This window comes from Staurois parvus, unplaced genomic scaffold, assembly GCF_062004578.1.
Source record: "Staurois parvus isolate SC_StPar_1 unplaced genomic scaffold, SC_StPar_1.0 ptg000104l, whole genome shotgun sequence".
Lineage (NCBI taxonomy): Eukaryota > Metazoa > Chordata > Amphibia > Anura > Ranidae > Staurois > Staurois parvus.
Genome location: NW_028317900.1, coordinates 11,350,366 through 11,374,144, shown reverse-complemented (window position 1 = coordinate 11,374,144; position 23,779 = coordinate 11,350,366). Strand labels below are relative to the sequence as shown.

The following is a 23,779-nucleotide window of genomic DNA, read 5'->3' as shown; positions in this document are numbered from 1 at the left end:
TTCTAAAATGTAAAAAATTATGTGACCCTAGCACTGATGGAGAGGGACAGGGGAGGGTCAAACTAGGATGCAGTGCAGGCAGCTGACATCCTCCTTATCAAATGATGATGTCATCAGTTGTCAGGATGCTGACACTAGAAGGTCGTAATGGTGCACAATGAAAACCTGTGGCTTTGTGTAATTAAAAAGCAGGCTTGTTCCATCGCTGCAAAAGGGATAACAGGCGCATGATGTGGCAGTCCATGTATGTTTGATGAGTTCCAAATGGGCAGGGGTAAAGGTAGTCCAGTAGGCACTAAGGGCAAGCTGAGTAGGAGCGAAGCTTGACTCTGCAGAAGGGAAAACAAAGAAACACAGCGCCTCTAAGTGTGTACTGTGAAGGTATTTAATAGAAAGATAAGTAGCAACTCACATCTTAGAATTTAAAAAGAGGCTCATGGATAAGAGGGTGAGACATCTGTAGCCAGAAGTTGTTGTGTGTCTGATCCAGAGAGGAGATCAATGGAGTCTGCCAGCAGGTGGTGCTGTACATGTGCAACATGGATGGTAAGCCTGGTGGAATCTCCAAGGTATCTGCCAGCAGATGGTGCCGTGCATATGCAGCATGGATGGTGGAGCTTGGCTGCCCGATGAAAGAGTGTGCCTGGACTCATCTCGTCCTGAACATGCTCAGAAACGTGTCGCATTTTGATAACGTCAGACGCCACATGTGCTGATCCCGGACATCCTGGAGACTCTGCCAAGCTCCACCATCCATGCTGCATATGCACGGCACCATCTGCTGGCAGATACCTTGGAGATTTCACCAGGCTTACCATCCATGTTGCACATGTACAGCACCACCTGCTGACGGACTCCATTGATCTCCTCTCTGGATCAGACACACAACAACTTCTGGCTACAGACATCTCACCCTCTCACCCATGAGCCTGTTTTTAAATTCTAAGATGTGAGTTACTACTTATCTTTTTATTAAATACTTTCACAGTACACACTTGAAGGCGCTGTGTTTCTTTGTTCCATCGCTGGCTTGTATACAAATTTTGGGCAATTTTTAGACATTTTGCCTAGGCACCCTTAAAGAAACCTCGAGGCACCCCATGGTGCATGGGCACCCTGTTTGAGAAAGGCTGCTCTAGACAGCATGACTCCGCTAACTGGGAGAGGGAGGGTTACTAGTCTCAGCCAATTAGACTTTCTTGCATTCACATGTGCTAACTAGGAACGGGACAAAAGGTTAAAGGTGAGAGATGACTTCATCAGTAGGCTGCTTCTCCTTTATTGTCCCATCACAGGCTGGGGGCAGCAGAATGGTGTGCTTTAGAGAAAAGTCAGGTTGCTAACCTAGGTGTGCTGTCTAGCAGGGTGATTTAAATCTCAGGACTCCCTGAACTAAATGGCAAATATTTTGGCAGGTAAAATGCTTCTGCAAATATATTTCAACCGTGTATTTGGCAATTTGTCTGGCGTTAAGCTTTAACTAGTAGCCGACCGCAGATAGCCGAATGACGGCTTCACTGCGGCCGGCCAGTTCTGAGTGGACGTCATATGACGTCCTCCCAGAACGCGCTCTCCTGCGCACCCGGCGATATCCTACGGACACAGCTGATCACGTGATGTGGTAAAAGTGCCGGTTCTCGGCTGCACTTTCCTCACGCTGTCAGATCGTGAGGAAAGTACTGCCGAGAACCGGCAGTTGTCAGAGCGAGGATCGGCACCGATCATCAGGGCACTGATGATCAGTGCCCTGATGATCGGTGCCCAGCAGTGCCACCCGCAAGTTCCGCCCACCTGTGCCCAGCAGTGCGCCCACTAGCTCCGCCCACCTGTGCCCAGCAGATCACCCACCTGTGCCCAGCAGTGCACCCACCTGTGCCCAGCAGTGCACCCACCTGTGCCACTCTGCAGTGTCACACACCTGTGCCCAGAAGTGCCACCTACCTGTGCCCAGCAGTGCCACCCACCTGTGCCCACCCACCTGTGTCCACCAGTGCCACCCACCTGTGCCCACCCACCAGTGCTGCCCACCAGTGCCACCCACCAGTGCAGCCCAGCAGTGCTGCCAGTCAGTGCCACCAGTCAGTGCCCAGGGGTTGTGCCAGTCAGTGCCGCCAGTCAGTGCCCAGCAGTGATGCCAGTCAGTGCCGTCTATCAGTACCCATCATCAGTGTCACCTGTCAGTGTCACCTATCAGTGCTGCATATTAGTGCCGCCTATCAGTGACATCTCATTAGTGCTGTCTATCAGTGCCGCCTATCCGTGCCACCTCATTAGTGCCGCCTATCAGTGCCCTTTAGTGCTGCCTATCAGTGCCCATCAGTGCCGCCCATCAGTGCCCATCAGTGCTGCCTCATCAACGCACATCATTGAAGGAGAAAAAATACCTGTTTGAAAAATTTTATAATAGAAACAAAGAAACTTTTTTTTTTTTTTCAAATTTTTTGCACTTTTTTTATTTATAGAGCAAAAAGTAAAGCGCCCAGTGGCGATTAAATACCACCAAAAGAAAGCTCTATTTGTGAGAAAAAAATGATCAAAATTTCATATGGGTACAATGTTGCATGACCGCGCAATTGTCAATCAAAGTGCGGCAGCGCTGAAAGCTGAAAATTGGCCTGGTAAATAAGGGGGTATAAGTGTCTGGTAGGCAAGTGGTTAAAGTGACCCTGTCAGGAATATTAAAATGCCCACAAAGAACACTCTACAAGAAAAGACTTCCACTGAAGTTTTCTGCAGAAACTCATAACTTCAGGATGTCAGTTGCCTAATCCTAGTAAATAGTTGCAGTGTTGTGACATGTGTCATCCCCTTTCTTATATATAAAGCAATCACAGTATTCCCTCTAGGTAGGCTTGACAAAGAAGGAGGTCCTTCAGAATGCAAAGCCACGCCCACTGTTCTGCCCGCATGTGACACCATACAGGAGATCCACTGCAACACGCTGTGTACAGAGCTCTGATCTCTCCTCCAGCTACAACTATTCCTCCATCTGACAGCACTGATATCCAGGACTACAAATGTGAACACAGAGGCGTCCATGTTGGGAGTGTTGAGTACATGCCTTTTCTACTTTAACTTTGTGAGTGGCCAATTTGCATTTGATTTTAACATTAAAGCTTTTAACTCTACTGCACTTAGTGTGCGCTCTTGTTTATATGTCAGTTGTCTAGTTCCCTGCAGAAATCAATGGTTTTGTCTTACCAACCTCAACGTCATTACCGGATACAGTAGTTGATTCCTCTTGAGTAAGAACAATGTGGTGTTTGGTGGCATGGGCAATGAGAAATGTAACTGTTTACTATCTTCTTTTGTTGAGTAATCTTTGCAGGCATTTTGATATGTCTGATGGGTCACTTCAAGGCAGCCTTTCTCAACCTTTTTTAACCCAGGGGAATCCTTGAAATAATTTTCAGGTCCTATGGAACCCCTGCTAAAATTAAATGATCATGAGTCAGCAGGAAGAATGCCCCTTATATTGGTGGTCAGTGGGAAGGATGACCCTTTACAGTGATGGTCAGAATGCCACCATCAGGACAGCAGAAACTATCATTGGTTTCATGCCACTGGCTCTGCTGAGTGTCGCCAGACCAAAAACTATGCAGGCACCAACAGATAGGGAACCCCTAGCAAACTCTGAAGGAATCTTAGGGTTCCACACAGAGGCGGACTGACAACTCATGGAGCCCCTGGGCAATAGGGGATCATGGGGCACCTGTGTTCTCGCCCACACTCAAACCACACCCAAAAAAGCCTATGAAAGGTACCAGGGGCATCTCATGGGGCCCCCTACTGACCCCGGGCCCTCAGGCAGTGCCCGAGTACCCGAATGGTCAGTTTGCCCCTGGTTCCACAGAACCCTAGATGAGAATGGTTGTTTTATTAAATGTTAAGTTAATGAATGAATTTGAAACAAAACAAATTATTCTGTCATATGCTTCTCTAGTTGATATGTTTTTGTAGTATCAGTACAGTATTAATCATGTCTCTGTTGACATGTTTCTCATTGTATCAGTACAGTATTGATCATGTCTCTGCAGGCATGTTTTGAGTGTATCAGTACAGTATTGATTGTCTCTTTGTTGATATGTTTCTCATTGTATTAGTATAGTATTGATCATGTCTCTGTTGACATGTTTCTCATTGTATCAGTATATCAGTACAGTATTGATTGTGTCTTTGTTGATATGTTTCTCGTTGTATCAGTACAGTACTGATCGTGTCTTTGTTGATATGTTTCTCGTTGTATCAGTACAGTATTGATCATATCTCTACAGGCATGTTTCTCATTGTATCAGGACAGTATTGATTGTGTCTTTGTTGACATGTTTCTCATTGTATCAGTACAGTACTGATCGTGTCTTTGTTGACATGTTTCTCATTGTATCAGTACAGTATTGATCATGTCTCTGTTGACATGTTTCTCAGTGTATCAGTACAGTATTGATTGTGTCTTTGTTGATATGTTTCTTGTTGTATCAGTGTATCAGTACAGTATTGATTGTGTCTCTGCAGGCATGTTTCTCATTGTATCAGTACAGCACTGATTGTGTCTTTGTTGACATGTTTCTCATTGTATCAGTACAGCATTGATTGTGTCTTTGTTGACATGTTTCTCATTGTATCAGGACAGCATTGATTGTGTTTTTGTTGACATGTTTCTCATTGTATCAATACAGTACTGATTGTGTCTTTGTTGAAATGTTTCTCATTGTATCAGTACAGTATTGATTGTGTCTTTGTTGACATGTTTCTCATTGTATCAGTACAGTATTGATTGTGTTTTTGTTGACATGTTTCTCATTGTATCAGTATAGTATTGATTGTGTCTTTGTTGACATGTTTCTCATTGTATCAGTACAGTATTGATTGTCTTTGTTGACATGTTTCTCATTGTATCAGTACAGTATTAATCATGTCTTTGTTGATATGTTTCTCATTGTATCAGTACAGTATTGATTGTGTCTTTGTTGACATGTTTCTCATTGTATCAGTACAGTATTGATTGTGTCTTTGTTGACATGTTTCTCATTGTATCTGTACAGTATTAATCATGTCTTTGTTGATATGTTTCTCATTGTATCGGTACAGTATTGATTGTGTCTTTGTTGACATGTTTCTCATTGTATCGGTACAGTATTGATTGTCTTTGTTGATATGTTTCTCATTGTATCGGTACAGTATTGATTGTGTCTTTGTTGACATGTATCTCATTGTATCGGTACAGTATTGATTGTGTCTTTGTTGACATGTTTCTCATTGTATCGGTACAGTATTGATTGTGTCTTTGTTGACATGTTTCTCATTGTATCAGTACAGTATTGATTGTGTCTTTGTTGACATGTTTCTCATTGTATCAGTACAGTATTGATTGTGTCTTTGTTGACATGTTTCTCATTGTATCAGTACAGTATTGATTGTGTCTTTGTTGACATGTATCTCATTGTATCAGTACAGTATTGATTGTCTTTGTTGACATGTTTCTCATTGTATCAGTACAGTACTGATTGTCTCAGCAGAGGTTTCTTATTGGGTCAGCACATTACTTACTGTATGTTTGGTTTTATATGTTGTGTGTGTGTTGGGGGAGGAGGGCAACAAACAGCTGCCCTAGGGGAGAAAAGAGTATAAACCTAGCCCTGATTACAGTTATTGTTATGTGTCAAATGTAACGCTTTGTGTAGACATAAAGAGCAACTAAATTCAGCAGAAACTCACCTCTACCTTCCAGCGATGCGACCGTTCGATTCCTCACTGGTCGATGATATCTTCCCTCCAGGCTTCTTTGGGAGCCAGGTCTGCAGCCTCTTGATTGGCCGGTGGAGGATGATGCAGCTCACACACATGCGCATGAGAATCATTTATTCTGGCACCACTGCAGCTCAGTGTACATTCAATAAAACTTTAAAACAGGCAGGTAAGTTTATTTGAGTTTGTCTTATTGCAAAATAGACATAACATCTTTCAATCAAGGAGGCTCAGCATAACCTGTGGGCGTTACCTAGGGCAGTCTGCCCAGGAACACTCACTCCTCCAGACCAGCATCTTGATATTAGCATAACTCCTCCAAAGAACCAGCTCACTGCTTACATCAGAACTGCGGGTTCTTACTACTGAGGCAGGGAGCTATGTACAGAGCCTTGTATGGCCCTCCCATCACCCATTGTCTGCTCACATTGCATAGAGAAGTACAGAGATCCAGTGATGACATCACTGGTCTCAAAATCAGGTATGCAATGACAATGGAATGGTTTTATGTAAACATTTAATTAGCATATTGCTGAAGGAGAAAACTAGGAAACAAGATATGTAAAATAAAAGCAGAATAAACTTCAGCTTTAAAATATCTTTTTCTGAAGTACTGATGATGTTTAATGACATCAGAGATTTTCATTCCTTGTGATACTGACTTCAGGAAAACTGCATTGGAAAGGGTCAGGAATTTTTTTAAAAGCAAAAAGCAGCATTTTTGCTATAGTAGATTTCAATGGACAATCTGCTGACATGCATGGTAGTGCGTTTTGCTACGTTTTGCCTTTTTATTCTGATCAGGAAAAAAAAAAACACTTAATAAAAAAGATCTGAACAAAATGTAAAAAGTGGTAAAAACACGTGTAGAAAAACGCAAAAGGAACTGCGAAAAGCACTGCAAAACGGACAAAAAGCAAACTGCAAATGTGTAAACAGAGCCTTAATCATGGCAGAAAAAAACAGCTTAAAAAATGTGCCAAAACCCTGTATTGTACTCATATTAGGGTCAGTTCACACCATGCCCAGAGCTGAATCGCACAGGAACAGGCTGTACGTTCCTGTGCGATTCACATGTGGCTCCCTGCAGTGTGATTTCAAGCCCATTCATTTTTAATGGGCTAAAATCACAATGCGCCAAAATGAGTGCATGCGCTACTTTTTAAAACATCCTGTAACCGGATTGCCTGGTACAAAAGAAACATGCGATCCGACGCAGACAGGTGTGGGCAAACACACTGCATTTGCGACCTACATTTGGGGTGTTATTAAATATTTATTGACACGCTCTGCAGGTCGCCAAAGCATTTTGCATACGAGTTGAATCGCACAGGAACGTGGATTCCTGTGCGATTCAGATGCGAGCATACTGTGAACCGGCGTGTCCAGCGTTTGAGCGTCAATATATTTAATTGGAATGAATGGACACTCAAGCGCTAAACACATCTAATGCTTTTTCTGCTCAAAGCTCCTCTCCTGAATGTGCTGTTGATGTTATTTTTTTAGCCTGTAAATGCTCCTCTTCATTGAAAGAGGAGCATTTACACGCTGAAAAAATAACATCACCAGCACACTCAGGAGAGGAACCTTTGAGCAGAAAAAGCATTAGAAAATGCCTGCAAAAGCCTATGTGTGCATGAGCCCTAAAAGTAGAGGATTGCTATTACAGCCAATCCTTTTCATTACTTTTCTCTTTGTCCATGTACCACAAATCGTGACACCCAACTTCCACCAGTTGTAACATGTATGAAATAATACATAAACAAACCCTCAAAGTGATTCAGTAGCGCAAATTAATGTGAATAAGTGTGAAAAATCAACGTAAGTGAAAAATAAAGTCCAAAAAAAAGTCCTTATCCAACAAATAAATCTTCAAGTTCTTCAGAATATATCACCATGTGTAAACGAAACTGGTGTCCCCCCTTTCGGGTATACACTCACCAAATGGTAATTCCCACCATTCTCATGGTTGGCTAAAATCACTCAATAAGTATCTCCCGGTGGGACAAAGGATCAATTAGTATCGATATACTTCCTCTCCTCCAATCTCCATATCCGCCATTCCCCAAAATTAGCTGGCAGTACTTTCACAGATTGGTAGATTCCTAATACAAAGGCACTTATGATAGCATCAAGGATAACCTCCTTCTTCTTAATACTCCGCTCTCAGGTGTAGTGGTCATGTAAAACAAAGCAAGAAAAGCCCCAATGGTGCAGTACAAAACAGCTCCTTTATTCACTAAAATAGACAACCACTTACAGACTCAAAGCAAGTCAAAAGCCCAAAGATGTTGCAATAGGTGTAAACACTGATGGAAACCAAGACAATGTTCTCACCACCGCTGGATTCCCAGTCAATGGCACTCCTGCATCACTTCCAGTCGCCGCACAGCCTCATCCTGGCACGTTTCGTCATATCCAATTTACTCATAGGGATTATTTGGTGGATAAGGACTTTTTTTTTGGACTTTATTTTTCATTAATGTTGATTTTTCACATTTACACTTATTCACATGTAATTTGCGCTACTGAATCACTTTGAGGGTTCGTTTATGTGTTATATCGATTTATTGGAAGTAGAAGCAATATTGTGTTTCATTTGTTTATTTATTTATTCCAATTTTGTATGACTCACATTTTTTCACGCATTTAGCGCAGGTTTTTGTTTTTGTATATATGAAATAATATTCGTTTCCAACCAGTGACATGTGAGCAGAGTGATGCTCAGATCTCCTAGCTGTTGATTATTGCCAGCTTCTCGGACAAGATATTGTAACACCTTTGCTTGATATGGGTTTTTTTTCATAAGTAAGAATCCAGGGAAAGTCAAGATGACCTGATTCGCATTAAATTGCCAAGTCTTTCAAGATTAAGGTGTATGTCAGACAAAACAGGGTTTTTTCTGTAATTTTTGATAAAATGTCAGAGAATGACAGGTTTTTACTGTCATCCTTTGCTCTTTTAGGACCAATTCACACCAGTGCATTAATCTGAGTTTTAGCAAAACTGTAAAATGCAGATCAACAGAAGAACATCTGAAAAACAATCATTTCCAATGCATCCGATTCACACCATAATGCTGTGTTGACCTGCATTGCGCTAAAATGCAACATGTATGAATTTTAGTGCAACTCAATGGATGTAAGCCGATATAAGCGGATATAAGTGGATGTAAGCGGATGTCATGGCAATGCACAGGATATCCTGTGAAAATGCAGTACATTTTGACACGTGCTAAAATGCATGTCAACTGATGTCAAAATGCACATCAATGGATGTCAAAATGTATGTCAATGGACGTCAGCCTGTGACTAAAGTGGATGGAAATGTGCATCCATTTTCCATGTTAGTGCAAGTCAGTGTGACTTGGCCCTTACCTAGATTCACACCTAAGCATTTTCCGCAGCATTTTGCAGAAACGCACTACAGTCCATTTAACATAATTTCCTATGGGACATGTTCACATCTCCGCGTTTTCACCCAGTGTGTTTTTGGAAAGGGTCAGGGACATTTTTAAATGCAAAAAGTTGCGTTTTTGGTTCTATAGATGTCAATCGAAGTGCTGCAGAAAGCATGTAGTGTGTTTTTGCTGCATTTCTGATGCATTTGTGGTGCATTTTTGATGCATTTTTTTATGAATTTTGCATTTTAAATCTGCCTAGCAACAAGAAAAAAGCATAAAAAATGCGGCAAAAACACGTAAAAACTGCATGTGCAAAAACGCAATGCAAAACGCACTGCAGAAACAGATCAAATGCAACTACCTTTTGTACCACTAGCCCCTTCCTCCTAGATTGTAAGCTCCAAGGAGCAGGGCCCTCACATCCCTCTTGTATTGAACTGTATTGCTGCTGTATTGTCTCCCGTTATATTGTAAAGCGCTGAGCAAACTGTTGGTGCTATAGAAATCCTGTATAAAAATAATAATATTAATAATGCAAGCTGCATAGATGTAAACCTAGCCTTAGATGCATTTTTGATGAGTTTTGCATTTTAAATCTGCCTAGCAACAAGAAATAAAAAAAAGCGTCAAAAATGCGTAAAAACTGCATGTGCAAAAACACAAAACGCAACACAAAATGCACTGCAAAAACAGATCAAATGCAAGCTGCATAGATGTAAACCTAGCCTTAGAGAGATTTGTTTTTTTAGAGATATTTCCTCGCTTCATGTACACTGGCAGCTCCTAAACTTGAGTTTAGGAGCTTTTGGCGGTTTTTTTGCCAAAGCTCCTAAACTCAACTCCATAAAAGCCTATGTGTTCATGTACACATAGGGGTGTACTTACTAAAGCTGGTTCATTCAGAATCTCGTGCACTTCTGTACAGAAACCAATCAGCTTCCAGGTTTTATCGCTAAAGCTTAACTGAACAAGCTGAGACTAGAAGCTACTACCGAGTGAGGTGCACGAGATTCTGAATCAACCAGCTTTAGTAAATAAACTCCATAGGCTTTTAGTAGAGTTTAGGAGCTGCTGAATTTAAGTGAGGTTAAACCTCCCTCTTCTGAACGCGGAAGAATCGCATTCAGGATAGGAACGTTTTGACTGCCTTGGGAAAGCGCAAAATGCATATAAACATGGTACCGCATTTATGTGTGTTTTTGCTGCGTCTTGTGTTTTTCCCGCGGCCGCAGTCGGAGTAGGCTAGTGCACATGTAGCCTAACTGACATAGTAAAACCTGCGTCATCAAGCAGGCAAAATCCCCAACAACATTGCAGAGAAATGTATTTTAGTAGGGTAGGGTGGAACCCAGGGGCGGACTGACAGCTCATGGGGCCCCTGGGCAATAGGGGATCATGGGGCCCCTGTGTCCTTGCCCACACACAAAGCACACCCAAAAAAGCCTATAAAAGGTACCAGGGGAATTTCATGGGGCCCCCTACTGACCCTGGCCCCTCGGGCAGTGCCCTAGTGCTCGAATGGTCAGTCCGCCCCTGGAGGAACCCCTTTCAGCTTTCTAACTGCTGTTTGTGTCACTGTTGCACATTCTCACCTACAGTGGTGATCTTGGTCACTCATTTAACTCCAAATTGTATCATTTATAATGGATCTATATTATAATTTCCCAACTGATTAAAATATGGCAGAAAACCAGAAGAGATCTGTCTGTTATGACAACTTTTCAATAGGTGAGAAACTCTTGATTAAGGTTACAGTATGTATCAGAGAGAAATCCTCAAGAAAGGAACAGACTTCCTAAAAAAGTAGGTGCTCAACAGGCCCATACAGGCCCATACAATTTGACCATAAAAATTAAAATTTTATTAAGTAACAAAATAAATCATACAAAAGTTATTACAGCTTTATTAGCAAAAAAGAAACGGAAATTACCTCCAACCTAAGGGCTCTGTCACACGAACATTCCAGTCGGGTCCGACTGCATGTTTTTCAGGCGGACCCAATCGGAACCTCCATTCTCCTCTATGGAGTGGCGAGTGTAAATGGACACGTGTCTGTTTACACCCTCCGCCATCCGATCCAATCCGCCAAAAAGGGATGGATGGGGATCCAATTCTCCTTTCCGTCCTTTGGATCGGATGAAAATGGTCAGGCGGCCTGTTTTCATCCGACCGCCCACTGAGGAGAGCGAGCAGCTCTGTGTCTTCTCTGCAGCAGCAGAGAGGACACAGAGCTGTCATCCGCTTGCTCAGCAGGGATCAGGGGAGAGATCCCCCGCTGAGCAAGCGGATCAGCTAAACGGGTCCGTCCCGTGTCAAAGAGCCCTAATACATTAAAAGAATTTGACAACGATCAATTTTTGTCTCTTTTTGCAAATAGTGCTATAGTAAGTTATTTTTGTAACTCTATTTATCAAAAAAGTTGCATTGTACAGTCATAAGCAAAAACCACATGGACCGGTTGTAGCACCTACCTTTTTAGGAAGTCTGTTCCTTACCATTATTTATGTTAGCCTTAAGGTGCATGGCCCACTCCTGTATTTACGGTTGAGTCAGTGGACCTATAATAGTTGTACTTCCCCTCTTTTTTGGTCCTTGTTAGGACCAATACATTTTTGAGCTTACTGAAAAATGTAATATATCTTATTTTAAGATGTGGAGAGATTTGAATTTTATCTTACTACACAATCTGACTCATTTAGGAATCGTGTGAACAGCTAGAGCCAAATTTATATAACTGAAGCCCATTGTCTGATGACATTGAATACCCTATCTGGGCTCATCTACACCAGGGGTCTCCAAACTTTCTAAAGAAAGGGCCAGTTTACTGTCCTTTAGACTTTAGGGGGGCTGGATTAGACAGTGGAAGTAAACAATGTCCAATCTTTGGTATTAGGTGGAGAAATAGTTGGTGTCAGTGGAAGGAATAGTGTCCCATTTTAGTTGTCAGTGGTAGGAATTATGCCCCATCGTTGGTGTGAGTGAAAGGAATAGTGCCCCATTGTTGGTGTCAGTGGTAGGAATTATGCCCCATTGCTGGTGTAAGTGGCAAGAATAATGCCTCAAGGGCTAGATAAAGGCCGCATCTGGCCCCAGGGCCACAGTTTGGAGACCACTGATCTACACGGTAGGCCGCAGGTGTCAAACTGCCGGCCCTCCAGCTGTTGCAGAACTACAAGTCCCATGAGGCATTGCAAGGCTAACAGTTACAAGCATGACTCCCACAGGCAGAGGCATAATGGGATTTGTAGTTCTGTAACAGCTGGAAGGCCGCCAGTTTGACACCCCTGCGGTAGGCTTTTTACAAAACACATTCAGTAGGATTCACATTTAAGCTCAATGCAGATTAATGCACAGCACTCTGCGATTTCACCCCTTGATCATATCTTCTGAACCACAGAAACAACATTGGTTGGCATAAAAACATTTTGGGGAGAAAGCTGACCTTTGACCTCTGCCACCCCTCGCCACAGACTAACTAACATTAAATCCAAGCTTGTGCGTAAACTACCTACTTATAAATCATGGTAATCTGACTACAAGTAAACAAAGAACCCATATAATGCATTGATTAAAAACATACACTTGTTTATGCCTTTAGGATATCATTGCATTATTACTGTGCAGGTATCAGAGGACAAACATACCCTGGAATAAAGAGCTGCTAGCATAGCTGTCGTTACCTACTCAACTGGATCCATTATTTTTTGTCAATATTTGCATACATTTCAGCTTCCAGAGCCATTTTGTCAAAGGTGCGTATGTTTGTCTCAGCTCTCACTTTCTCCCTGATATTAAAGGAAGCTCTGGCCACTGACCGTGCATTGTCTAACACAGTCTGCTTCTCCTTGAATATTTGTTCACTGCGCTCTAACTTCTTTTCTATGGACATCAGCAACTCCTGTCTCTTCATATCTTCATTTTTCAGCACCCTTTGTCGGTTCTCCCTCTGGATTTTCTCCTTTTCCAGTCGGCTTTCAATAGCTTTCCTTGCTTTGTGCTGTACAACTTCATCAGCTATCTGGGATGCGTGCTGTAGTCTCTTTTCAGCAGTCCTTGCTAGTTCTTTTAAATGCTGTGCACGCTCCTTTTCTTTACGTTCTGCTGCCTGTCTTGCTTTTTGGATTTGCATTTCCTCCCTTTGTGCCCTGCTCTTCAGTTCTTGATTTTTTTTCTCGTGTAATAGCTCTACCTTTTCTTGTGCTTTTTGGAGGTTTTTCTCAAGTGACTTTCTAAGTTCATCATTATCTGATTCCTCTTTTTGGACTATTTCTTGAAGAAGTACCTGGTGCTTAATTTTCTCCATTTTGTTTTGCAGTATTTTATTAACCTGCTGCTGAGTTGCTTTCTCTTGTTTCTTCTGCTGAGCAACAAGTAACTTATCTTGAGATAATTCATCAGAGAGATTTTTGGATTTTGTGCTTTGCTCCTGGTGGGCCTTCTTTTGCTGTCCTTCCTTCTTACTTTTATCTGACTCTACTTTGTTGTGCTTTTCTAACCCTGAACCTTGCTCCCTTAGGTGTGCTTCATGGAGCAAACTCTTACTTTGGTTTATGGCTGCCGAATTAAGCTCCTCCATGAAGATTTTGCCACGTCTACTCTTCATTTGAGACTCCAGTATCTTTTGCCCTTGTAGTATAGCTTTTTGTCTCTCTTTCTCCTCCTGCTCCTTTCGCAGGTCTGATGTCTTTCTCTGGGTTTCCCACTGTAGGTGTGCCCAGTAGCGCTGCTCATTTCTAATGTTTTCCTCTTCATGTCTGGCAATCATGATTGCTGCAATTTTTTTGTCTCGCTGAGGCAATTCTTGGATACCTTTCTTCTTCACCTCTTTGACCATCTTCTCAACCTTTTTTGTTGTATGTGGTGAGTGACTAAGATCTCCCAGACTGAAGCTTCTGCCTAAAAGAGAATTTACTGCATCAAGTGTTCTGGATTTTGGTATGAACTGAGTGTTTCTGCCTCTGAAGCTGTCGCCGCTATAGGATGAGGTTATAGACTCTGAAGAAGTCCTACCTGAGGAACCATCTCTCATCTTCTGAAGAGAGTCCAGAGACTGACTTTTACTCTTTCTTGTGGGCACCCTAGTGACTGAATCACCACTGCCATGATATTCTTTTGACTGGGTGGTACTGCATTTTTTAGTCTTGGATACTGGAACTTGCTGCTTTTTGGAAGGAGGTGGCTTGGATCTTTGGGTGCCTTTAGAAGGAAGAGATTTAGATCTTTCAGAATCAGAGAGCGGTGTATTGCTCCTCTGTGTACCTGTATAGGGAGGAGAGTCATATCTCTTAGGCACAACAGGTGCAGAAAGTTCAGCTCGAGAGGGTGCTTTTGAACTTGATGGGGAACCTAGGCTGCTGCTCAGTACCAAAGGCAGAATTCTCCTCTTTTCTTGGCGGATTATTCGTTCCCTCTCTTCCCTGCACATTTTCAGCTTTCTCTGTCTTTCTATCTCATAAACCTCACAAAGACCAGTAGCTACCCGCATAGATCGTCCTGGAGCTTCTCTGACCAAATCAGAAAGGCTTCTCGATAATAGTTCTACTGGTTTCACCATACACCGAGCACAGGCCTCCAGAGAACGGGGACTGGTCAACACATAACGACTTCCCTCTGCTTCTGGGCACTCAAAGTTATAAAGGTCCAGGTGCAACATGGGAGAGTGCTCTCTCTGTCTCCCAGGTGTCCCCCTCAATGCTTCCTCCCCACCTGGATCCTCTGTGGCTTCAGCCATCTTCATAACTGGTGGAAAGAAAATAGATTAGTGCTTCTGACTTAACTATCATTCACATAAATTATTTAAAACATAAGAAACAAGCTGTATATAACAATCATGCTGCTCCAAAACTAGAAATGTATTGGTGTATGAAAATCAATGTAAAGCTTTGTATTTCATTTTATCTGTTTATTGCACATATACAATGGATTGCAAAGCAGACCTCGGATCCCTGTGATATCTGCTATTTATGGTTCATATGCAACTTTTTATTTTTGTGAAAAAGATGCAGCATAGACAAGCATCTATCAAACTATTCTTTGCATAGTTGTATATGGAAAGACATCAAATGTTTGGATTGTTTTATTAGCTGTAGTTCAGCAGATACTGAGAAAGACAGGAAGGACAAAGGAATCAAGCAGAGAAAAATGCAACAATTTTTATTTTGATAATGCAAAAAACTTTTTTCTTTAAGTCCACGTAAAGTCCTACTACCTTATATTGAGCGTCAGAGGTGTTGACTCATTTGCAATACTGTCTTTGGCCAGACTGTATGTTTTTCTTTGTGATACAGAACATTGGCCACAAGCTGCATCAACAGCAATTTGACATCTACCTACTGAAGTTTCAGTAATATGCTTACAAAACTATTATGTTCGGTATTGGGATACCAACATTTACTAGCCAAGAGATTGCCATAGGTTGAGAACCAATGGAACCAATGTAAGAGGACTCTACAGTTTTCACTGTCTGCAATTTTTTTTGCATTAGTTTTTGTTTAATTTCATTAGTAAATAAAAAAAATTGAACAATGTGATTTGTTTTTCAGGCACCAAAAAAGCAAGAACAAAATATAAAAATAATATATTTTTATTACAAAGTTCATAGAAGACATTAATAAAACAACAAGGCTGATAATATGGGTGGCCAAATATATGCCAGTAATACTTATTATATTATAACCACCTAACACTACACTTGGAACCAAATTTATATCAAATACAGTAGTCAAACTTGACAAATTGTTACACGTGGAACCCAACGCGTTTCAATTTTGAATTAATCTTCTTCAGGGGTATGTTGGTGGTCAGTCTATGAATACATATATCAAAAACATTATCATGCATTGTAATAAGTCAATACATACAGCTTATATAGTTGTAGTCCATGCACCGACTTATATCGCAATCTACCGGGATATGGTGAATTATCAGCCCCCTAAAATAAAGCAATTGGTCCATAGTTGTTTGGTAATCTCAATAGAACGTGATAGAAAAAAGCACAAGGAGCGCCAGGAATTCCCCAACAAGGGTTTACATGAAAAAATAATAATCAAGTATGAATCTCAAAGTTAAAACAAAGTTAACCTCCCTGGCGGTATTCCCGAGTGTAGCTCGGGGTAAAGTTTCAGCCCCACAAATGGTAACCCCGAGCTACACTCAGGAATACCCTGCAGCGTTGCTCCGGGATCTCTTCTTCACTTACCTTGTCCTGCGCTCCCGCGATGTCCCTCCTGCAGTGCCCCCTGTAATGTCCTCCGGCTGATGTCGGCATCTGTCTTCTGGGTTTTGTTCCCTGCGACATCAGGACGTACGGGGACGGAACGGTGGGAAATTTAAAAATGTGAAAAAGTGAGATTCACTAAATATACTAAAATCACATAGTAAAACATTACTGTATCAAACCATTTCACATACATTTTGTCCCGAGTACTTTGTCCTGGGCCCTGCCTGCATTTTTACTGTTCTTTCTGCCTGGAAACTGAGAAACGTCCATGGCGTCCAAAAAGCGTCCCTTTAGGTCAAAAGCGGTTTTAGACCAGCTAGAGAACAGCGATAGTAAATCAGAACCACTTGCAGAATTGAGTGATAATGATTTGTGGGGAAATTCGTCATCAGACACTGAAAACGATTTTGCAACTTTGCTCAGTGATGTGCGAACTTGGCGCTTTATTTCATATTTCAGTGTTTTTGGTTTGATTATATTATTTAATTAAATTTATTATTATTATTATATTATTATTTTTTATGATTATTTATTAAATTATAATTTATGATTTTGTGTTTCAAATTTTATCATACCTGTGATGTTTACTAGACTCTTGTTCGGACAGATATCAGTGAGTTATTCCTAAAAATTACAGGCCTACAATAAAAAAAATACATATTTCCATGCAAAAAAATTTACCACTTTGAGCACAGAAATACTGATATAATCATACCGCTAGGGAGGTTACAGACAAAAGAGATGGAAAACAGTGCAGAGGATGGTTGGTTGAAGATGGACCCACTCTGATCTAGAAGGATGCAGAACCCCTGACCTCTGTCTGGACAGTGCTGATTGGCCCTGTGCTGATCACATGCACTCTCCCAAGAAAAAAAACCCCTCTAGCAATACACACCAAACTGAGCTTGTGCAGAGTATAGACATATAGACATGTGCAGACATATCCACAGGATATGTCTTATCAGGAGATAAGAGGGGGGGCACTGGAAGAAGGGGAGGATCAGAGATGTCAGGATCAAACAGCATTTTCTACACAATGCAGAGCATTAACCCCTTAAGTTCCATAGTGAGTATAACAAGCATGCTTTACTGCATATACAGACTGATATTACTGTTGGGGGTTTAGTAACACTTTAAGGACAGTAACAATAAGCTTACTCTGCTATTTATTTTATTGGATTAGATCGGGGGTCAGCAACCCGTGATGGCAACCAGGTGACTGGTAGACCGCACCCTCGGCTTGGCGACCCGACATCCCGACAGCATGAAGCACAGTGCAGTCCTAATATTGTGTGGGATTACTTCCCATCAGATCCAGCTGAGCCAGCCGCGGAGGGAGCAAATGTATAGGATACCTTATATGTATGCTTGTATAGGTCCAGCTGTGGCATAAGGCGGAGTGATACCAATTGCACTCCACTTCATATCCCCGCTTGTACAATCTGGAGCGGTGGCAGCAACAGCTACAAGACAGAGGGATTAGCTGTGTGATATACTGAAAGTGGACTCTCCTGCATTAAAGTGGTAATAAAGTCACTTTTTTCATTTTTACTTATAGCTTATAATAAAGCTTACCTGTAGGTAAATTCAGGGGTGAACTGACAACTGATGGGGCCCCCGGGAAATAGGGGATCATGGGGCCCCTGTGTCCTTGCTCAAACTCAAAAAAGCCTATGAAAAAGGTACCAGGGGCATCTCATGGGGCCCCCTACTGACCCCGGGCCCTCGGGAAGTGCCCGAGTTTCCAAATGGTCAGTCCGCCCCTGGGTAAAGTTAATATCTCCTAAACATTCGCTGTTTAGGAGATATTCTATGGGGCAGCAGCCAGTGACAATCCAGCAAATGGGCTCTGAAAGAACGGCATCCCCGCGCCATTCCTTCAGAGCTGTGTTCCTTGGCTGAGACTCCCATGCACATGCACAGGAGGGACATCAATGGCGGCTTGGCCATTCAAGCAGCTGTAGCCAGCGAACCCAGAAGGCAGACCAGGTGAAGATGAAAGCCTTCTGCGATGCATACTAACACATTATGATATTACCTTGTAGCAGGAAAGTCTTTTTTAACCACTTTATGTCCGGACACTTTTACCCCCTTCCTGTCCAGGCCAATTTTCAGCTTTCAGCGCTATCACACTTTGAATGACAATTGCGTGGTCATGCAGCACTGTACCCATATGAATTTTTTAGCATTTTTTTGAGACAGATAAAACTTTATTTTGGTGGTATTTATTCACCACTGGGATTTTTTTTTTTTGCTATATAAATGAAAAAGTCCAAAAATGTTGAAAAAAAAGTGTTTTTCTTATAACATTTTGCAAATAAATAATCTTTCTTCATAAATCTTGACCAAAATTTATTCAGTTATCTTTTTAGTAAAAAAAATAATCCAAATTAGTTTATAACCAAAAGTTATAATTTTTAAACATTTTTATTTACTTTTTTATTTTATTTTTATAATATTATTTATGTTTTTGTTTTTTTTAACATACTGTCACCCTATCAGTGTAGTGTCACCAGAGTGACACTGTACTACTTGTGGGGATGATGAAGATTTTTTTTTTTACGCTGATTGCTTTTACACCCATAAAGGCTGTAAAATCAATCATTTCTCCTCTCTGGCTGCATTCTTACAGCCATTGAGAAATAAAGTGTGAGCTGTGATTGGTCACAGCTTGTCACATGGTACAAGGCTGTTGTGAATAGCCTTGTACCATGTGATCTCTGTGATCATTCACAGATTTCACTAGTAGTAAGCAATGATGTCAGAAGTGACATCTCGCTTACACCTATTCATGTGATCGGGACCTCACACAGAGGTCCCGTACAGCGATCAGTGGGACACAGTGGGCACCGGGTTGCGGTGTCACGCGCTCCGGGGAGCGTGCACAGTCCAAAATGGTGGGCGTCGTTTATGGTTAAACAAATTTACTATCAGCTTCTTCAGATCAGATTGAACTGGGCATAATCACATCTAAAACCCTGTGAACTCTGAATTACTATTATAGGGGGCAGCGCAGTAAGGGCTCTATACATTTGCGTTCTGGGAGGTGAAAATACTCCAAAGTTGAGCATTGTTTTCCCAACCCCCCCAAATGCACCCCCTTTAGCTGCAGTGGCCAAGGGTGTACACATATCCTGGCTGCAGCAGGGACTATACGCCTTGTCACATTTGGCGGGTGTAGTAACCGTCAAGCGAGACCCATTCAAGTGAATGAAGCTGCTCTGCAAGTGCCCTGCAATCTTGTGCAGTACAGCTACCAAGGGGTTAAAGCAGACAGTGAGGAGGCATTGTGTTGCCTTCTCACCACCTTGGACCCCTCAGAAGCATGCAGTTGCAGGGCGCTAGCAGAGAGGCCCCATTTACTTGAATGAGGCGCGCTTGGCAGACAGTAGCACCCACTGAATGTGACAGAAGGTATCATTCCTGCTTTGGCATTTGTACACCCCTGGCTGCTTAGCAATCCAGCAATTGTGACGTGGCGGTATTTACTGGAACTGATCCCGTATTTTCTTCCTGCAGCAGCTGAAAGCTGTTTTCTCTTCCTCTCCTACTGGTATTCAGCTGCTGCAAGAGGAAAATACAGGGGATAGGTTCCAGCCAACCCTTCCTCCCCTCCTGTCCAGGTTTCCCTTCCTTTTAGACATTGCAACAATAGGAAAATTTTGACAGCCATCTTGAGTTTGGGCAGTGTTAATCCTTTCCTGCCCATGTGAGCACTGTGATTGGCCAAAAAGTTAGCTACTTGCGATCGGGAGCTTGCGTTACCCACTGGTAACTGTTGGCGGGAGCATACACGGCATTTTTTAAAATTTGGTACACATATATGCGGCCTCTTGCTGTTAAGGTTATCACTGATATTACTACAAGTGTTATCACCAGTATTAATACAAGTATTATCACCAGTGTTATTACAAGTGTTATCACCAGTGTTATTACAAGTGTTATCACCAGTGTTATTACAAGTGTTATCACCAGTATTAATACAAGTGTTATCACCAGTGTTATTACAAGTGTTATCACCAGTGTTATTACCAGTATTAATACAAGTGTTATCACCAGTGTTATTACAAGTGTTATCACCAGTGTTATTACAAGTGTTATCACCAGTGTTATTACCAGTATTAATACAAGTGTTATCACCAGTGTTATTACAAGTGTTATCACCAGTGTTATTACAAGTGTTATCACCAGTGTTATTACAAGTGTTATCACCAGTGTTATTACGTTATCACCAGTATTAATACAAGTGTTATCAATTATCACCAGTGTTATTACAAGTGTTATCACCAGTGTTATTACAAGTGTTATCACCAGTGTTATTACAAGTGTTATCACCAGTGTTATTACAAGTGTTATCACCAGTGTTATTACAAGTGTTATCACCAGTGTTATTACAAGTGTTATCACCAGTGTTATTACCAGTGTTATCACCAGTGTTATTACCAGTATTATTACAAGTGTTATCACAAGTATTAATACAAGTGTTATCACCAGTGTTATTACAAGTGTTATCACCAGTGTTATTACCAGTATTATTACAAGTGTTATCACCAGTATTAATACAAGTGTTATCACCAGTGTTATTACAAGTGTTATCACCAGTGTTATTACGTTATCACCAGTATTAATACAAGTGTTATCACCAGTGTTATTACAAGTGTTATCACCTGTGTTATTACAAGTGTTATCACCAGTGTCATCACCAGTGTTATTACAAGTGTTATCACCAGTATTACTACAAGTGTTATCACCTGTGTTATTACAAGTGTTATCACCAGTGTCATCACCAGTGTTATTACAAGTGTTATCACCAGTATTAATACAAGTGTTATCACCAGTGTTATTACAAGTGTTATCACCAGTGTCATCACCAGTGTTATTACAAGTGTTATCACCAGTATTACTACAAGTGTTATCACCTGTGTTATTACAAGTGTTATCACCAGTGTCATCACCAGTGTTATTACAAGTGTTATCACCAGTATTACTACAAGTGTTATCACCATTAATAATACAAGTGTTATCACCAGTATTACTTCAAATGTTATCACCAGTGTTATTACAAGTGTTATCACCAATAATAATAGAAGTGTTATCACCAGTGTTATTACAAGTGTTATCACCAGTGTTATTACAAGTGTTATCACCAGTGTTATTATAAGTGTTATCACCAATAATAATACAAGTGTTATCACCAGTATTACAAGTGTTATCACCAATAATAATAGAAGTTTTATCACCAGTGTTATTACAAATGTTATCACCAGTGTTATTATAAGTGTTATCACCAGTATTACAAGTGTTATCACCAGTGTTATTATAAGTGTTATCACCAGTGTTATTACAAATGTTATCACCAGTGTTATTATAAGTGTTATCACCAGTGGTATTACAAGTGTTACCACCATTGTCTCTAAAAATACTTCCATAACTCTCTGCAATACTACATTTCAAATACAAGAACTGATACCCCCAATTGGTATCAATGTGAGTGCTCTCCCTTTTACTGGGTACTCCGGCTACTGGCCCCACCCACAAACTGACCTTTGTGTTTTTTAGCACCTCCAGTTGCAGACTCCTGAATATAAAATAAAGGATTACGTGGCATTACTTGACTAGGGGCTTACAAAGGGGAAGGAATTCTGTTTTGTCCACCATATTGTTAAAGATTTTGTATTTGCAAACAGGAAGTTTAATCAGGAAGAAGACATAGTTTATCATGGATGCATTATGTCACCCAGTCATTATGTCAGCGGATCACATTACTGCTGTGTCCAGACGATCACATAGTGCTTTACCATGTGATTGCTGTGTCCAATCACAGCACTGATTGGACACAGCATTGAAAGTGAAAGTAAAGTTTGGTTCACTCTGCTTTCACTGGGAGGCTGCATGTACACTCACAGAATGCTGTGCCAACCTCCCCAGTGTTTCTGATCACTGCCCCTATGTCTCTGATCACTGCCCATTGTATTCCTAATAAATAATGTAGCCAGCCCCTCACAATAACACTGCCATACACCATACCAATGTCCTGATCATGGCCACACCAGCGTTCTGATCAACACCATACCCCATACCAGTGTCCTAAGCACCTCCATATGTCATAGCAGCACCCTGATCACTGCCATATGCCATATCAGCACCCTGGTCACTGCCATTTGCCATACCAGCACCCTGATCACTGCCATTTGCCATACCAGCACCCTGATCACTGCCATTTGCCATACCAGCACCCTGATCACTGCCATTTGCCATACCAGCACCCTGATCACTGCCATTTGCCATACCAACATCCTGATCACTGCCATTTGTCATACCAGCACCCCGATCACTGCCATTTGTCATACCAGCACCCTGATCACTGCCATTTGCCATACCAGCACCCTGATCACCACCATACACCATACCAGCACCCTGATCACCATCATATACCATGCCAATGCCCTGATCACCGCCAAACCCTATACCAGCATACTGATCACTGCCATACCCCATACCAGCATCCTGATCACCCCATATGCCATACCAGTGTCCTGATCGCCACCATGCCCCATACAAGCACCCTGATCACCGTCATACACCACACCAACGCTTTGATCACCGCCATACCCCATACCAGCATCCAGATCACTGCCATACTCCATAACAGTGTGCTGATAATCACCATACCTCATACCAGCATCCTGATCACCCCATATGCCATATCAGCGCCTTGATCAACCCCATACCAGGGTCCTGATCACTACCATACTTCATACCAATGTCTAGCCTTTTAGGGTCTCAACTGATCAGTTTTCAAATATATATCCCATAGTTTGTAGACTCTATACCTTTCACACAGACTAAACAATATACACTGTTTTGGGTTATTTTTAGCAAGAAAATGTAGCAGGAATACATTGTGGCCTAAATTTATGAAGAAACATTTTTTATTTGCAAAATATTATAATAAAAACAAAGCAAAAATTTTTTGTAGATTTTTGTTATTTTTTTTCTTTTATAGCAAGAAATTAAAAACCAAGTGGTGATCAAATACCACCAAAAAAAAGATCTGTCTCAAAAAATTATGCAAAATGTCTTATGGGTACAGTGTTGCATGACTTTTGCTCAAAGTGTTATAGTGCTGAAAGCTGAAAATTGGCCTGCACTGGAAGGGGGTAAAAGTGTCCGGACTTGAGGTAGGTAAACACTGCCATCTACTGGTTGAAGAATATATCACTACCAATGACTGTTGGTGTAGTTGTTGCACAAAAGTACATGTACATTGTATTCCAATACCCCCACCCAACAACTACTCCTTATATTAGTTCCAGCTCGAATCTTAGTTTTATAAGTCTGTTTCTTGTAAGCGGTTTTGTCAAATGCTCTTATTAAATTTTGTTTCTCATGCGTTGTAAGTCTTTGCATCT

At 41.5% G+C, this 23,779-nt stretch overlaps 1 protein-coding gene across 2 annotated transcripts in view; it reads right to left on the bottom strand.

Moving 5' to 3' along the window:
• Nucleotides 1-7,957: 7,957 nt before the first annotated feature.
• Nucleotides 7,958-23,779, bottom strand: part of CCDC177 (coiled-coil domain containing 177) — a 29,137-nt gene continuing 13,315 nt past the window's right edge. For both annotated transcript variants that reach the window (XM_089671327.1, XM_089671328.1), the window contains exon 2: nucleotides 7,958-14,887. In XM_089671327.1, coding sequence (XP_089527453.1) covers nucleotides 12,846-14,885 — 2,040 coding nt within the window. In that variant the 5' untranslated portion in view covers nucleotides 14,886-14,887 and the 3' untranslated portion in view covers nucleotides 7,958-12,845. The remainder of the gene's footprint in view (nucleotides 14,888-23,779) is intronic.